General features: G+C 41.1%; 4 protein-coding genes across 4 annotated transcripts; 2 read left to right on the top strand and 2 right to left on the bottom strand.

Moving 5' to 3' along the window:
* Positions 1–1,117: 1,117 nt before the first annotated feature.
* LOC135493561 (peptidyl-prolyl cis-trans isomerase D-like) lies at positions 1,118–4,657 on the bottom strand. The gene is made up of 9 exons (XM_064780969.1): positions 4,591–4,657; positions 4,070–4,210; positions 3,782–3,888; positions 3,295–3,486; positions 2,978–3,106; positions 2,636–2,742; positions 2,341–2,433; positions 1,970–2,114; positions 1,118–1,759 (listed from the first exon to the last, which is right to left on the bottom strand). The coding sequence occupies exons 1-9, from the start codon at positions 4,649–4,651 to the stop codon at positions 1,622–1,624; spliced, it is 1,113 nt and encodes a 370-aa protein (XP_064637039.1). The 5' UTR covers positions 4,652–4,657; the 3' UTR covers positions 1,118–1,621.
* Positions 4,658–4,883: 226 nt separating this feature from the next.
* On the top strand, positions 4,884–9,045 carry LOC135493461 (pleiotropic regulator 1-like). Its single transcript, XM_064780824.1, has 11 exons — positions 4,884–5,057; positions 5,197–5,303; positions 5,616–5,749; positions 5,905–6,046; positions 6,209–6,488; positions 6,761–6,910; positions 7,068–7,262; positions 7,477–7,595; positions 7,857–7,996; positions 8,219–8,412; positions 8,610–9,045. Exons 1-11 carry the CDS (start codon positions 5,049–5,051, stop codon positions 8,667–8,669), a joined length of 1,530 nt encoding a protein of 509 aa, XP_064636894.1. The 5' UTR covers positions 4,884–5,048; the 3' UTR covers positions 8,670–9,045.
* A 518-nt stretch (positions 9,046–9,563) lies between these two features.
* LOC135493462 (uncharacterized) lies at positions 9,564–12,238 on the bottom strand. The gene is made up of 5 exons (XM_064780825.1): positions 12,115–12,238; positions 11,808–11,883; positions 11,504–11,694; positions 10,417–10,558; positions 9,564–10,099 (listed from the first exon to the last, which is right to left on the bottom strand). Exons 1-5 carry the CDS (start codon positions 12,148–12,150, stop codon positions 9,921–9,923), a joined length of 624 nt encoding a protein of 207 aa, XP_064636895.1. The 5' UTR covers positions 12,151–12,238; the 3' UTR covers positions 9,564–9,920.
* A 1,964-nt stretch (positions 12,239–14,202) lies between these two features.
* Positions 14,203–16,798, top strand: LOC135493383 (kelch-like protein 31). Its single transcript, XM_064780703.1, has 2 exons — positions 14,203–14,290; positions 14,575–16,798. The coding sequence occupies exon 2, from the start codon at positions 14,617–14,619 to the stop codon at positions 16,399–16,401; it is 1,785 nt and encodes a 594-aa protein (XP_064636773.1). The 5' UTR covers positions 14,203–14,290; positions 14,575–14,616; the 3' UTR covers positions 16,402–16,798.
* The last annotated feature ends 273 nt before the right edge of the window (positions 16,799–17,071 follow it).

The raw sequence follows: 17,071 nt of genomic DNA, 5'->3' as shown, positions 1-17,071 counted from the left end.
TCTCAAGTCTTCTTTTTTGGTGTCGTTCATGCCGTTGTCAGATGTCGTCTTCAGGTCGCGTGCCGGGACAAAATCGACTGTTCGCTGCAGGTCTTCGACGGCCTTTCATCGCCATGGCTGCGACCAAAAGTTCTCAGTCTGTCTCTTGCTCATTAAAAGACAGATCAGCAGGCATTCGGTCCCCGATTCTACATTCACAAGGTTTTAGAGCTTGTATCTTACCTCTGACGTAACAGCCTGGGCATATGGCCAACATCGTAAGAGCGATGAGACAGATGATAGGCAGACTGAGTTGGGTCAAGCAGCTCCAACATCTTGCCAATCTTCCCACAACCGGACCGAATTGGTCCTGGGACCTCCACCGACGAGAGAGATGAGACAGTCACAACGAAATTGAAGGTGCCCAGCCGTCTTGGCGACACGGTTAAAGAGATGAAACAGTCACAAACAGACCGAGGTGGATCGGGGAGCACGACCGTCCTTCCAAAACGATGAGAGAGACAACCAGACTGTATCGGGCCTGGCACCTCCACTCTCTTGCAAACCCGGTGAGAGAATAGGGCCGTTTAGACGACGCGAAAAAATCCGGATGCGTCCCGAATCCGGATTAATTTTTCGTCGTGTAAACGCAAAAAGATCCGGATCAATGTGGTTGCATCCGGACTAAAAAGGTACCATCGCCTTGGGTGGTTTTAATCCGGATTCATCCAGATTCGATCCGAATGCGGTCTTTTCGCCTGTCGTCTAAACGGCCCTATTGTGCCAATTAGGCATCATGTGATTTTATGCTGGCTGTCCAGAAAACAGGTCTTTACGGTGTGCCACCAGTTTTGAGAATCTTGTTGTCTTACTGCGTGTCCAGAGGACACCACAAGTCTATCCTGTTGCTGTATACTGGGTGTCCCAAGGACACAGCAGACAATGTACAATTATCACGGAGGTTGTTTTAAACAGGGTGTACCAAGGACACTTTGAATAATGAGCCAAAAGGAAATCCTGTTGGTTCATACTGGGTGTCCAAAGGTGGGGACATAATCAGCACTGAACATTTTTCCAAGGAGCAATATTTCTTTAGAGGGCACACATACATGCACGGTTAAGCGCAGAGACATTAAAATTCAGAAAAGTGTACTTTATTGACCATAAAGTTGACAAATGATAGGAAGAGTTGCAAAAAGTAGACAAAAAGTGCAAATGACCATTACTATTATTATCATTACGTAACATCAAAGAAAATGTTATTTTTAAATGCAAGTTAAATCTAAGTGCAGATAAAGCTCACACTATTTAAACTTATCCTTCATACATCACTCACATTATTCTCCAAACAGACAGCCGATTGTCTGCGAGTCATAGTTGCAGCTTCAGTCTCAGTTCAACCCCTTGAAATCACTCCTGGTCATCCAAAGCATTCAAGGTTGTTTAAAGACCAATTGAAAGTCAAATTCTGGCCAAAAACAACCTTTCTGTAAGACATGGAGTACTTGTTGGGGAAACCGTTCCCAAAATCATTTTAAGCATCTTCTTTTAAGTCCTTTAATAGCAAATGATTACATGTAAAGACACTGAATGTTCATGTTATGCTTGTCTGACAAGCTTTATTGGACCCAGCCTAAGACCGTCATGACGAGGAAAACATCTTAGCATATTTCTGTTGTTCTTTCTTCTTGTATGCTTGCTGTTCAGCTTTGATTTTTGCAAGCATTTGTTTGATATCTTTGGCTTCTGGTTCGATTTTCAGGGCTTCCTCGAGGTCTTTCTGCAATACAAGAGAAGAAACTATATTGACCTCTTGCACAATGAGCTATTATCAGCGTAAAGCTCTGAAGTTAGCAACGCCTTTCATTGACATCTGAGGATTTTAATCCAGCGAAGGATCTACACTGGATTCAATTCATCTTAAGAGGCTCTTCACTGTCACCTTCCCAGGATAGAAGACATTGGGAGGATGCTAATAAACTGATCATACCTGAGCCAAATCCCAGTCTTGAGATGCTTTGTAAGCCTGGGCTCGTCTCAAAAGTGCTTTGGTGCTGTCCGGTGCAATTTTGAGGGCATCCTCACAGTAAAACAGCACATCTTGGTAATTCTTCAACTTCAATGCACACGCAGCACTGAAAAATAAAGTAAAATACAATGTATATATATTCGAAGAGACAGACCTTGGCAGTAATTCAAGAGTGTGTGTGCTCTATCTGGCCAGTTTTCCTGCTGTGTTGAACTTGTTCCTTATACTTGATCTTTTTCCTTGACTGAATGAAGTCTGACCCAACAGAGAAGGCAGGACAGCGAGGACCACTGCAAGATGTCTCTCAGCTTCTTCTCTCAAGACATACTTACATATTGAGGAAGATTGGTAAATAGGATGACTTTTTAAGGTCTTGTAAAGTCTCTTCGTTCATGTCTGCTTCTTCCTCCATGGTTTGAAGAAACCTATTGAAAAGACGACAAACTTCATCAATATCAACATGTCTCAATATATGCCAGCTCAAACATAGATACTCTTGTTACGGCAAGGGTTCACTGCCTTACTTCTTCTGATGCCTTAGTGTATTCTGCCCTTTTAAAAGAGACAAGCGACATAGAAGTAGAATTGGGTTTTTCATAAGGGATTACCAATGACCTTGACTCTAACCTCAGGGCTTTGTCATACTTGTTCTGGGCTTTCACAAAGTCCTGATTCTTGAAATGTGTATTTCCAGATTTCCTGATCACCTCCACAGCCTCAACTATTTTATCAGTCTGCAAGAAGTAAACAATAGACCACGTCAAGCTGCTGGTATCCATGGCAAAATCAAAGCAAAGTGAAGGACCAGTCAGTGTCAGGACAAAGTAACAATCAGTACAGCTTTAACCATCATTTTGGGATTAAAAAACTGATGAGCTCTTTTTCTCTCCACTTTCTCCATATGCGACCACACCGATTTATGACACAGCAGGTCGCATATCATCTATTAAATGGTACAAAATAACATACCTGCTTAAAGTCTAGATCATTGTCTTCGGGATAATCCTGATACACATCTCCTGTACCGTCATCAACAACATCAGCGCAACTGATATCTTCCCCTGGCGGAACAACGCCACAGTCACCAATTGAACACTCCTAGAAACAAAGAATGAAAATATTGTGTTTGTCCACATCATGATACTGTTAACTGTGAAATGTTCACAAAGCTGCATGGAATTGTTGGCGTACAACACGTATGTTAATATGCCGTATTTGCTGCCAACATTAACTGCTCATAGAGTTCCAGTTTCATTTAACATTGACTGTTGCATTAGTCTATTTACCTTGACCGGTTTGTCGTTTTCCCCAGTCTCTTGATGCTCCAATTCACGGACAATGCCTCGTCCCTTCAAAACTTTACCAAACACACAATGTTTCCCATCGAGATGAGGGGTGGGCACGGTGGTAATGAAGAACTGGGATCCATTGGTGTTTTCCCCTGAATTGGCCATGCTCAGCAGAAATGGGACATCATGCTGAAAATGGAATGATGCCCTGTGAGACACTCCAGTCTAAACTTCATCCAAAGATCTACGCCCTACTCCACTCTTTCGAAAATTTGAAAATTTAACTCCAATATTAAAAATTTGAGTTGCGTAAATATGCACTGAATATACATTTCAACCACAGGACAAATACCAAGTTTCAACGAATTTGCATGCACAATAACTGAATATGGCATTGTGCATTTCTTTTTTCCTGAGCCACCATTAAATACAATCAACATAAAAAGCTTCCGAGTCTTCTGTGTCAAATAAACTCAAGGTATACCTTCAGGGTCAAATTTTCATCGTCGAACTTTGCCCCATAAATGCTCTCGCCTCCTGTACCATTCTTGTTGGAGAAGTCTCCTCCCTGGATCATGAACTTCTTGATGACTGAAAATGACATAAAATTTGTCTTGTTTAAAAAGCTTTTCAAAGTTTTTTTAAGTCAAAGACATGGAATGAGCGTAAGATCATTTATGGATGACCCCCTAAGCATAAAACTGCATGTCAAGCCTGAATCATTGATTTGTCTGATCCAACACTATTATAAGAAACATTTACCAGTACTTACTTCGATGAAAGGGACATCCTTTGTAATGCAGTGGCTGGCCAGTTGTAAGACCTATTCCCTTCTCTCCAGTGCACAGTGCAAGGAAGTTCTCAGCTGTTTTAGGACATTTGTCTTGAAACAGCTCAAAAACAACGCGGCCACCTGAAACAGACAAGAGAAGAGTGACTGTGATGCTTTCGGATCATGGTTTTGAATCATTATTTCATAACTTTCATTTTAACTCATCAGGTGGTTATCAGATCTATGTTTGTTGGGAGCTAAAAATGATCTAGATGTGACTACAGGTCGGTCTACTACAAGTACTCAGGGAGTAAGTGACAGTGATGAAAATGGTGGGTTTTCTTTTTTGAGACACCCTGATGCCCATGTACATTTTTGTACACACTTTACTACAGGATTTCGAGACTTGGTTTAACAACGCTTCATGCTCAAATTATGGCATATGAGTAATCACTATTTCATGGTTACATGGCTTAGTTAAATAGGGATTGGGTTTGCTCTGATTTTAGCCGGAAAATTACGTTTTTCTCCCGCTATTTCGATGTCAAAAAAGACGCGTGGGTTCTCAATGGGCGCTGACATCTTGAAAATGCGGCATAGAGGGGAAAATAACGAAAACCAACGATTTATCATTGTCCTAAAACTTCTTTAAATTTGACACATTTTTATAACACCAACATGAAAGAATTAAAAAAACTTTTAAAAAGTACAAGTGAATTGATAGAATGGCCTTATTTGATCTAAGACAATAAAACCGTTAGATTAAATCTTCCGAGTCCATAAAAAGTAGCTATTGTATTTCGCGTTTCATGGAGGTCCTGAACGTGTGATTTTCGATTTCCCATCCTTTTTTCCAAATTTAGATTGTTTTACTGCTACAGCGGTGGAGTGTTCGCATAGGAAAAGTGTTGTCGTTGAACACACAACATCTTCCTTCATCTTGACACATTAAATTCTAGACCGAAAGCCCTGTAAAATAATGGTGGAGGTAAATCTTCAAACATTTCTACTTCACTTTTAGTTCAACATGCTCATCCCAGAGGGCAGCACTGTAACAAAACCCATGCTTAGTTGTCTTTGTGTTGCTGATTGTGACAATGTGACAAATTGTGTTGGTATTTTTTCAGGAAGTACAGAAGCATTCAGTCCATACCCTGGTGTTCAGGTCTTTGAAGAGGACACATGATATGTTCATTTCTGACCAGGCTAACATCCCAACTCCTGATGAAAAAAGGTATGTCATTGTATGTAGCCTACAGTCACTGTAGGCTGCATGCTAGCACTAGCTAGTGCTAGCACTGGCTACAGTGTAGAACCTTTTCCAGGACACCATTGAGTCTGACTGATAAATCATATTCTTGTATGATAAAGATATTTTCTGTACACAGAGGTCAACTGGATGAACCGAAAGTCTGTAACAAAATCAGCATGAAAATGCTTGCAATTCTTTTAAAAAAGGAAATTGTCAAGTTTAAGTGCTTTTGAAAATGTCACACTGTGTTCATACTCCAGGACGGATTAAAATCACTTAAATTTTCTCTTTCAGTGCTGAAATTCGACGTCGATGCAAGGTTAAAGACGAGTATGGTCTGGTTGAACATTTACCAAATCCTAAGCAGCAAAAACCTCGCGGTTCTGATGAGCAAGCTATAGGTCCTTATGGAGAACACAATGCCTGGGGTACGTATCAAGACTGCATTTTGAGGAAGAGTGTCATAAGAAGTTATGCTGAACTAGCACTAGGGCATCCCTGTAATGTGTGAAAATAAAAATCAATGTTCTTCAAACTGCTGTGCAAAATTTTGGATTTTTATTTTTAATATCTTTTGTTACAGAGAATGGTGATCCCACTGTGTTGGGCACCCACCCATTCCCATCAGCACCTGGTGTAACTCTGGCTGATGGTACTATGGAGCAGGCTGATCCAAGTATGAATGGCATGCAACAAATTGGTGGAGAATATCGCACTCAACAAAGGTAGGTAAACTGAAAAATCAGCAGAATTCACAAAAAAACCTGCCATAAGTCACAGTCTCGGTGATTGTTTCTTGATTTTATACAATATCTTGTGAATAACATCTGTAGAGTATTTGTAAATATGTTCTGTAAATAAGACCTAAAGTTGGTTCATTTTTCTAGATTGGAAGCCGCCGGCGTTCAAGATATTCAACAGCACGCTGGAGCTGTAGAACGATACGCCCCACCCCCTCCTGCCCAATCAAAAGCATTGGTGCAGGTAGATAAGATGAAAAACCAATCCCTTGTACCGAAAAAAGCTCCAACAATGCCAAAACCAAGCTGGCATCCACCATGGAAATTATACAGGGTTGTTAGTGGTCATCTTGGTTGGGTGCGGTGTATAGCTGTTGAGCCAGGGAATCAATGGTTTGCTACTGGATCTGCAGACAGAGTTATCAAGGTGAGTCTTACTGGTGTCATTCCAAGGATGAAGCATTGGGCGTTTAAAAGTGTTGCTCAAGGACACAAAGACAAGACATGTTGATTGTTCCAAGAGTCAAACCCACAACCTCATGATTATGAGCCGAGTTCTCTGACCACTTGAACTATGCCACTGACTTCTTCAGTGGCCTGTGAAAGATGCTGCACTAGAGTCATTTCAGGATATTATAGTTACAAAGGACTCGGACAATATCTAGTTTGTCGCAACATCTTTTATCATGTGTCTTTCAGATTTGGGATCTTGCTAGCGGCACCCTGAAGTTGTCCCTGACTGGTCACATTAGTACTGTAAGAGGCTTGGCCGTCAGTCCCCGTCATCCGTACCTGTTTTCTTGTGGAGAAGATAAGCAAGTCAAATGTTGGGATCTTGAATACAATAAGGTAAGGTCATGAGTGGCATCAGGTGATGTTAGACTAGCTAAACAATATGCTTATTGTTCACTCTTGCCAATCGCCAATAATGTAATAAACAAGAAAGGGCAATACATAAGAGTGTCCTCTGATCTTGCTTACCTAATCCTAATGGTTTCTTTTCCAGACTATCCGACACTACCATGGTCACTTGAGTGCTATATATGGCATGGACCTTCATCCTACTATAGACGTTCTCACCACGTGCTCGAGAGATGCCACTGCTCGAGTTTGGGACATGAGGACCAAGGCCTGTATATTCACTCTGACAGGTCACACAAACACGGTGGCAGAAGTAAGATGTCAGGCAGCAGAACCACAGGTAAATATTCTTGCGGTTAGAGGCTGAGAAGGCTTTGTCAAAACACAGGCTCCGAGTTACATGATCAAGGACAGTGCTAGCGTTACAAATTGTCATTGCATTGCAATATTCTACAGAGTATTCAAGTTTGAATTTATAAGAGTAGAAAGCTTTGCAGAAACTTTAAGGTTGGGAATAGTAAGAAATATCTATATGTTTCTATTGTTTTGCACAGATTGTTACTGGAAGTCACGACTGCACGATACGATTATGGGATCTGGCGGCCGGGAAGTCCAAAGTGACATTAACCAATCATAAGAAGAGTGTTCGAGCTCTTACACTTCATCCAACACAGTAAGTTTCTTTTGTTAGTTGCCATTTGTAAAGTACTTGTCCTCAATATGTTTGTAGTGCATGAAAGGGCAGTCCTTCCAGAAGGAAAATATTGAGTTTCTTCAACCAAAACGATTGGAGAGTGTATAACTCATGGCTCATTATGACAAGTCTTACTTGGGCATACTAGGTGGGACATTATCAATGTAGGGTAATGACAGCAAGTAATGGGTTGGTGACATTAAAATTGATTGATTATTGATTGAATATTTGTTCTTGCAGATACACATTCGGTTCTGGTTCACCAGACAATTTAAAACAATGGAAGTTCCCCGATGGCAACTTCATCCAGAACATGTCCGGGCACAATGCGATCATCAACAGCATGGCGGTCAATGCAGATAATGTCCTCGTTTCAGCAGGTAAAGGTCTATTACCCCTTGCACTCCAAGGCGAGACTTTCTTGAGCTGGTGAGCTTGAATCCTCCCTCTTGGTATTAGATCTGTTAACTAGCAAGGGGTATAGGTTGTCTCACCATACACCACTAGGAGGCAGGGGAAAACCAACCATTAGTGATCAATTTCTTAGAAAACAGTCAGTCTTAACCTGTTTCATGACATCATTGCTCATTTTCCTTTATCAGGTGACAATGGTTCCATGCATTTCTGGGACTGGAAATCTGGCTACAACTTCCAGCGCCTCCAGACGACAGTACAACCTGGTTCAATAGATTCGGAGAGTGGTATTTTCACTGTTTGCTTCGACCACAGTGGAAGTCGACTGCTGACAGCTGAGGCAGACAAAACAATCAAGATTTATAAAGAGGATGATACTGCAGTAAGTTTTTGGGCCTAACACTTGTGTATGCCTTCCCCTTAGTGTTACATCTGCTGCATACGCTCTATGAGTGCAATGATTGCCTAGTTATTTTGATAATGCACCTTATCAGTAATGTAGGCTGTGGTTAGTTCTTTACGTGCAGCTGATGAGAAGGGTTGGTTACAATTTATTTATTTTCTCTTTACTAATTTCAGACAGAGGAGAGCCATCCGATCAACTGGAAACCAGAGATTCTACGGAAGAAACGTTACTGAGCTCACTAAGGAACATAGACATTGTTAATCAGATAGAGATGAGGCTTATTGCTGCCTGTACATTATTGTGACTCTTGATATGGACATGGTTAAGATAGTGGATGAAAGAACTTGGCCCCAGCTCACTATCCAAAAGAGCATTTAAAATTTTAAAGATTTGAGTCACTAACTCCATCTTCACTGGATTTGTCAGTGTGGGATCTTCAAGTCAACCCTGGTTGTGAAAGGGACTTCACAGTATACAGCTGGGTGAAACTGATACTGAGATGATGCAGGTGGGTGCATGGTTCTGCATTAAAAATGTGTATCATTGTATTGCACTATTTTGGATCCAAAATTGTAAATAAATGTCAATCATGATGTATACGTCTCTATTTGTTTCTATTTTTGGATGGATGAATGGACGAAGAGAAATCTTCACTCGGTACACATATTATTTCAAGTACAGTAAAACTTGCATAAATTGGCCAGGAGTAGGCCTGTTACATGTGGATACCAGATAGAAATGTATACATGTAGCATACCGCCCAAAGATGTACTGTTCATGCAGCCCATCACATGCACCCATTCTGCCATGTCACAACCCACCTTTTGAGACATTCACAATCTGATAGTATCGAGGACTGTTGATAAGGACATTCACAATCTGATGACATTGAGGACATTTTGGGCATTCCTTATCCAATAATTACATGTATGGGAACATTCCAGTCTGATAATGGGAATGATTTGTGACTTTCCATATTTGATGTTATCATTTGGGACAGATACATGTACATTGTGACACAAGACCTTCCATTCATTGCGAAGTCCTCTGGTTGTCCATTAGTCCTTACAGAGACCGCATGCAGATGACCTCATGTTCTGAAATCTTATCAACATCAACTTAATCACTTAAATAATATATGTCATTTATTACAAAATCATTACAAATTACATGCATAATACAAATTTATTGCAAATTAAACATTTAGGGACATACAGGTTGGGAGCGACTCAGACTGAAGACGTCTTTTGTCACAAATGCAGAAAAAAAACACTCCAACTTAATCCCTTCATCAATTCTTCCGGACACTGCCGAAATAAGGACAACATTTTTCAGTCACAACTGTGTCCTTCTAGAGATGTTCTACTAGTGTATCTTCCCAATCATTTTCCTCAGGACCCCTGTCTCGGTGGACTGCCCAACCCTTAAGAATTGCTGTAAAAAAATGCCGTTTTGGTTAAAAGTTTGTCCATCCATTTAGATAGCTAGAATGGTTGAAAGTTCTGGATGAGGTATTTCCTGTTCACCTCTGCAAGAATAACTGAATACTGGAGAGCTTTCTCTGCTGGCAATGTATTGTAAATATGGTCTTGTTGTTCACGATCTCGCTTTTCCCGGTCTATTCTTTCCTTCTCTTCTACAACTTCTTCAGGACTAGGGGGTTCTGAAGTGAAAGTGTACAACATAATTTTATGTCAAGGTTTTTTAATGTTCCCCTATCTGAGTGTTTCCATACAACTGACAGCTAGAAGGACATGAATTTATGATAGGGAACACAGAAAATCATTCCTGTCTATCATTCTATTATAGCATTCCCTCAACAAGGAGGGGAATTAGTCATGACTTTTGATGGTGGTTATCCAAGAACAAAGGTTTCAAAATCTGATTTGTTTAATCATGTTAAGGCCACACTTGACCACCTTATCATTCACTTATGCAACGAACTCTGTCAGATGGTGGGTTTTTCTCTTTATCACTTACTTATTTCAACTTTCTCTTTATGATACATCAGATGACTCTTCTTATACCGTCTGTCTTGGGAGCCATCCAACTTGAAACCAGGGCGCTTGCTCATGTTGATGTTTATATTTTTCCTTGTTCCCTTCATGACCTTTGCTCTTTTCTGTGAATATGAAAAAATACAAATTATAATAGGCGTTTTTACACGGTGCGGGTTCAAGCCGGATCGAGACTAGTTCAGGTACCAGCCGGTTTATTTTCCCTCGTGTAAAAGCGAACCTACCGTCCTGAACCCTTCTGGTCCGAGGCGGGTTCCGATCGCCGGTCTCGGGTCGGTGCAGGCCGGTGTAGGCCGGTGGAGGAGGGTTTATTTATGCGTGTAAAAGCGAACCGGCTCCGAGCCGGTTTGCACACGGTACTCGCGTGACGTCATTCGCGGGAATAGCTGCCGTGTTCCTGGCATGAAATTTTCCGCGGAAAGAAACTGCTGTGAAATCTTCAATTTATCGAGAGCAAGAGCTTTCTTTCCATACAAATGCTGTGTACAAAGCAAAAACTCTGCATCTCACCGGCGCCATCGTAAACCATTTTGTATTATTTGTTGTTGTGATATTTTCGTAGCTCCACCGCCAGCAGGATTGATCAGCGCCACCAATTGACGATGTTAGTGACGAACCGGCCTGGAGCCGGATCGAGGCCAGATCGTCGAACCGTCCCCATGTAAAAGCGAAATGAACCGTCCTGAACCGAACACGCCTCGTGACGGTTCAGGAGGGTTGTCTTGAACCAGCACCGTGTAAAAAGGCCTAATGTCTCGGGTTTTGGTAAAGGTTGTGATGACTTACTAACTTTCGGCACAACACAATCTCTCATTCAGACTTTTGCTCTCTTGGCTGCCTCATTATAAGTAACCCAGTTTATGATGAGAAGTGAGCTTATTCATCAACTTGGCTTCTGAAAGCAAAATCTAAAAGTGTAACTAACCTCTGATTGGCTCATTTAACGAGCATACTGGAGATGCAGAATTGGACACTTTTGATTAGCTATGACTACAACACATCCTTAATTCTGTTCTTGAATGCCCCTAAATGATTGGAAAATGTCCTACCTTCCTGACACCTCTAGCTTTCTCTGCAATTCTTATGGCCTGCATGGTTAACCTCTTTTTCTCCAACATTTCCCGAGAGCGGAGAGATGCACGCCTTTTCCGTTGGTGGTTGATGTCATTTTGATGTTTTGATTCATTTTGTTGTCTCCTTGGCGCTGTAGGAACAGGTGAAGATGATGCTGGTTGTTTTTCTAGAAAGGAAATTTAACAGATTGAGACATGAAACAATCTTCAGTGTACTTCACATGTATTATTTTATATTATCGATCAATCATCATTCAAATGAACATCTCATCATACGCACCAGGAGTTTTTAATTTTGTCCCTCGAATTGGAAATTGATGTCCACAGTCTGCGCAAGACCTGCTCGCACATGGCACCTGAAAAATTGAAAGCCACATGTACAGTCTAGACGCTCTTCATGACAATATATCAAAATTTTCACTAGAATGGGATCACATGCATGCATGTCACATGACATGGCAAGGGATGATGGGAAGGCCAAGGGGGAAGGTCCAGGTCCAGGTGCTGTGCCTACTCATGAACTAACTCTACTAAATTAATGCCCAAAGCATGAAGACTGAAACTAATAAAAGTGTGTTTACACCCACATGTTTCATACACGCTGGGCATGACTTGTAAACCATCTCTTATGACTGTTCCCGTAAACAACAGTGCCACAGTACATGCAGTACTGCAGAAGAGTGTAGTGCATCAGATTGTAGTGTATTTGTGTACAAATTCAAATTCAAATTCAAATTCAAATTAGTTTATTAATCAAAAGGCCCGGAGGGCAAAGGTACACATGGTACAATAGAAATACAATGATTTTGATTGAAAGTACATAAGACATACAAAGGATACATGACAAAAGTAACAATATAAAGTCTACTACCGGGGTCAAACCTGGAGTAGATACTAGTAGGTGGGAGAGAGGAGGTCCTTATTTTATGCGATCAGAAAAGCATTTCTGTAAAAATGATGATAGCTTCTGACAAATTCCAGGGTCCTCATTTGAAAGAAGCCAGATAAACTTATTTCCTGGTGAGAGACCTGAAAAGTTGATGTTGTTCTCATTGATAACTGAGAAAAAATCGTTCCTTGAAGCATCATATTTTGGGCAGGCAGTTAGAAAGTGAACCTCGTCTTCTATTGAAGTCCCATCACAAGAACACACCCTCTCTTCAACTTTAAGTTTTTTGTATCTACCTCTTTCAATGGCTAGATCGTGACAGCTAATGCGGAAACAACAAAGGGATCTTCTTAAAGAAAAACTTGAAATTGAAGTCAGATATTTCTCACAGCAGAGTTGCGTTTTGAAGGACCTATAAGTGCGTAATTTGTTTTTAGCATTTGGATTCCGAGAATCATCCCAAATTTCTAGCTTCCACTTTCTGTAAAATTCTTCACCTAATTTATGAACAAGACTGGAGGTTGAAACACTTTCAGCATTGTTTGCATCCAGATTCAGACAACCACAAATAAATTTTATACAAGAAAACCAAGACTGTTTTCCTTTGTTGTCTAGATCCTTACTAACTTGTAAGGCACTGGTTAAAATAGACTTCGAACTAATTTCCCCATCCACTGTGTTGAGAGACAAGGATTCAAGCCTTAGCCAGAAAGAGAACATAGATTTGGCTATCATTAAATACAGTGGATGTCTGCCCAACTCGCCATACACGGCCAGATTTGTGGCATTTGTGTTAACACCCAGTACATATTTACAGAACTTCATGTGAAGGTTCTCACAGGGGAGATTTTCGAATCCCTTATCAATCTTAAATTCTCTCTCTCTTTTAACTTTTGAGGACATAGGGTTAAAACATCCCCAAATATCACTGCCATATAAAAGTATTGGCTGTATAGTGTGGTCAAATATATGGAGTAAGGTTGAGACATTTGGAAGCTGAGAGCTAAAGATACGCCTTAATTTAAAAAAAGCTTTAAGGGCTTTGTTATGAAGATCACGCTTTGCCTCAGCAAAAACGCCGGAGGCTTGAAAAGTAATACCAAGATATTTGTATTTACCAACATTTTCCAGCTGGTGTTGACCAATCATGAAGACAGATTTATCAATTCTTCCTGCCTTATTAAATATGAGAACTTTTGTCTTCTTAACATTTATAGTCATACCCCAAGAGGAGCAGAAATTATTCAAGCCATTCAAAGCTTTTTGGAGACCGCTGGCAGTTTCTGAGAGTATAACAATATCGTCAGCATACATAAGGCAGTGCAGCTTGAGATCTTTTAAGGAGACAGGATCACTAGAGTCATCAAGTAGACTTTCTAGGTCATTTATGAAAATCTTAAAAAGATTTGGACTAAGGACATCTCCTTGGTGTACCCCTATAGCAGAAGGGAAAGAGTTAGATAACTTGTTTGAGGATTTGGCACACAGATTGACTTTTTTATACATTGATTTTATGCTATCATAAAATTTACCAAATTCACAAATTTACCAAATTCACAAACATATACTGAAAGCTAGTAGTCAGATGACAGACCTCGATACGTTAATAACATACTTCGATGGAAAATTAAAATATTGCACTTACTCTCCGTCCCAATCAGAGTTCTCTAAAATCTATTTCTATCGACGTTATGAAGTGTTTAATCATTTTTACAAATTTAGAACGCTGTTTAATGTGGCGTGCGTCAAGTTCCACACAATCGAGGCCAACTCCAGTGATCTACAATGTATCTCTGTACATCCCTGTACATTGATGTACATAGCTGAAAGAAAGCAAGATCTGCATTATTTTACCGACAAAAACTCCAGATTAGGTAATCAGAATCCGAATTTCACAAATTATGTTCGACACATCGTGCTGTAATTAGAATATAGGCTCCACTGAGCACCAAAGTCAGTGGATTGAATTGATGGGTGAAATGATGGCGACCTTCCATATATAGCAGAGGGAGAGCCTGGACCAGGTGACAGACATGAGACAAAAACCTGGTTGTGACATTGTCGTCTTTATCATTGTGTCGCCTCCAATCAGATCAACCCAATGACTTGCAATTTGTTAGGGTGATTACTCTAACTCATGGTCATTGTTTCTTCTTAGGTTGCACAGAGATATTCACCCTGATGACTGGCGCAGCTGAAAATGGCAGATCTCGAGTCGGACAGCCCAGCTGCTGGGACAAGTGGAGCAACTGCTAACCTCCTTGGATGTGTGACGAACCGCTACACAACTGATGCGTTCCAAAGACTCTCCAAACTACAACAAACAGACCAACTCTGTGATGTCACACTCAAAGCAGGGGATGTCTCGATTCGTGTTCATAAGGTCGTCATGGCCGTCTTTAGTGACTACTTTTGTACAATGTTCACCTGTGAATTCCGGGAGAGTAAACAAGATTTCATCGAACTTCACGGTGTGAGTGGTGTTGGACTTAAAGCCATGGTCTCTTTTGCATACAGTGGAGGCCTTCTCCTTGACTTGGATAATGTTTCTGACGTCCTCGGTGCCGCATCCCATTTTCAGAGTGAGGAAGCAATTAGTTTGTGTGCAAGTTACCTGAAGCGCTGCATGTCCACTGATAACTGTATTGACATCTTTAGACTCGGTGAGCTGTATTCTTTGGATAAAGTGAAGGACTTTGCGACTGCATTTATGTTGGAGGAGTTTGAGAAATTTGCAATGTCAGAACAGTACTTTAAACTCACCGACTCGGAATTAGCGCAACTTTTACAAAGCAATTGTTTGAAGATTTCATCGGAGTATTGCTTGTTTGAACTAGTTTTGCGATGGATTATGTATGACAGTGATGACCGTAAGCAGTTTGCTGTGCCACTTTTAAGCAATGTGCGATTCTCGTTGATGTCCGTTAACGAACTAATCAAACAAGTTGGAAGCTTCGCCCTCATAAACGAAAGTAAGGAATGTCTACAGTTGGTGATGTCGGCAAAGGATTACCACTTGCAACCAGTCATGCAGCCCTTGCTTCAGTCAGCATCCACACAGGTTCGCTCGGACCAACCATGTCTTGTCCGCATCGAGGAGCAACGTATCACTGCATATAGTCTAAACAATGAGAAGACATCTATTTTACAAGACTGCCCTGTCAAACAGTACAACCCGTGTGTCATCGTTGTAAACAACTTTCTGTATGCCTGTGGTGGCAAGTTGGGCAACTATAGTTCATTGGCGTCTTCGACTTTTCAGAGGTATGATCCAAGATTTGACAATTGGATGCCACTGCCACCTATGAGTAAGCCAAGAAAAAACTTTTGCTTGACCTACAAAAATGGCTACATTTACGCCATTGGTGGTCATGACGGTGACGGACACACAATGCGCTCGATGGATGCGTTTAACATTTCAACCAACGCCTGGGAAAAGAAAAATCGGATGCCAGAACGGCGTCAAAATCACACGGCTGCGACATGTGATGAACAAGATCGTATCTTTGTTACCGGAGGCAAAGGCATAAATGACTCAGTCAGCTATAAAGTGTTTGCGTACAGCCCGGAGACAGATATATGGCAAGAATTGACCAGCATGCCGGTATGTTTGGAAAACCATGGGATGTACGTTACTGTAGACAAAATATTTGTCTTTGGTGGGAAAAGGTCCCTACATGCGCATACTTTGTTCGTTTGTGATCTCACAACTGGTGATTGGATACAACAGGTGGAGTCATGGCAGCACCCTGGCCCAGTCCGCGGCTTGACCTTTCATGACTCCACCATGTATTTCATCGGTAGCGTGGAGTCCACAGATATGGAGATGAGGGGTGTAGAGCAGATCATTGTTGTAAAGTTTCCAGACATTGACAAGAATGCCAGCCAGAAGAAAACTTTCCAAACCAAGAGGACAGTCACAATCGATCTCTTGAACTCTGCTTCATTTTGCACTGTGATGTTGCCAACCTCAGTCTTCAAATGACTGTCGATTGTATCTCTAGACAATTTGAACTGACAAGTTACCAAGGGCCATATGATCGTGTTGGATAACTTAGGCCGGGCCTGGCAATTGCTCTTTTGCTAAATTTGTTATGTATATAGACAAGTAGTGTGGTTGACTAACTGTGATGTCTGTATAGTGAGGTGTGTGACGTACATAACTATGATGCGTCACAAGCTGTTCATCATTATGAATCACCTTTCTGCCCTGAAAATATTGCATGGTGTTTTTCCTGTATTAAGTGTTGCTAGTGAAAGCTGCATTATAACCAGTGAACTGGCACCGCCCATAATCATGTACCGCCATCTGCTGTCAGTGGTTGTCTGATTGTTGTAGTATCATGGATTTAAAATAAATGTCATTCAAGTCTAATTATTGATCACTGTGTCTTCTGTATGATATCTCCCCCACTTGGGTTGGTTGGGACTTTGTGTTCCACCAGGAGACTGCTCCATTTGGCTGTGACTTTGCCAACCAAGTCTTTAGGCTGTAGCCAAACCTGCATTACTGTGGCCTTCCCAACAACTGATATAGCACAACTCCCACAGCTTCAGTCACAAAGTTGGTTGTGACATTGTCCATATTACATACCCTCCCTTTATGTCCTCAGTCATTGTAGGCGAGCAGTACCACCACGGCATGATTGTGACAT

The sequence above is a fragment of the Lineus longissimus genome, chromosome 9 (assembly GCF_910592395.1).
Source record: "Lineus longissimus chromosome 9, tnLinLong1.2, whole genome shotgun sequence".
NCBI lineage: Eukaryota > Metazoa > Nemertea > Pilidiophora > Heteronemertea > Lineidae > Lineus > Lineus longissimus.
The sequence above is the reverse complement of the archived record's forward strand: the minus strand, read 5'-3'. Positions and strand labels throughout refer to the sequence as shown.

Excerpts from the sequence above, each read along its gene's own strand:
- LOC135493561 (XM_064780969.1), bottom strand. The coding sequence starts at position 4,651 with ATGTCAGCGCCCATTGAGAACCCACGCGTCTTTTTTGACATCGAAATA. Across the intron at positions 4,211-4,590 it reads CGAAATAGCGGGAGAAAAAC|GTGGCCGCGTTGTTTTTGAG; the intron begins GTAATTTTCCGG and ends TGTCTGTTTCAG. Across the intron at positions 2,743-2,977 it reads ATGATCTAGACTTTAAGCAG|ACTGATAAAATAGTTGAGGC; the intron begins GTATGTTATTTT and ends TACTTCTTGCAG.
- LOC135493461 (XM_064780824.1), top strand. Across the intron at positions 6,047-6,208 it reads GAATATCGCACTCAACAAAG|ATTGGAAGCCGCCGGCGTTC; the intron begins GTAGGTAAACTG and ends TCATTTTTCTAG. Across the intron at positions 6,489-6,760 it reads CTGCAGACAGAGTTATCAAG|ATTTGGGATCTTGCTAGCGG; the intron begins GTGAGTCTTACT and ends TGTGTCTTTCAG.
- LOC135493462 (XM_064780825.1), bottom strand. The coding sequence starts at position 12,150 with ATGGTTTACAAGTCATGCCCAGCGTGTATGAAACAT. Across the intron at positions 11,884-12,114 it reads GCCCAGCGTGTATGAAACAT|GTGCCATGTGCGAGCAGGTC; the intron begins GTGGGTGTAAAC and ends TCAATTTTTCAG. Across the intron at positions 10,559-11,503 it reads AAGCTAGAGGTGTCAGGAAG|AAAAGAGCAAAGGTCATGAA; the intron begins GTAGGACATTTT and ends TCATATTCACAG.
- LOC135493383 (XM_064780703.1), top strand. The coding sequence starts at position 14,617 with ATGGCAGATCTCGAGTCGGACAGCCCAGCTGCTGGGACAAGTGGAGCA.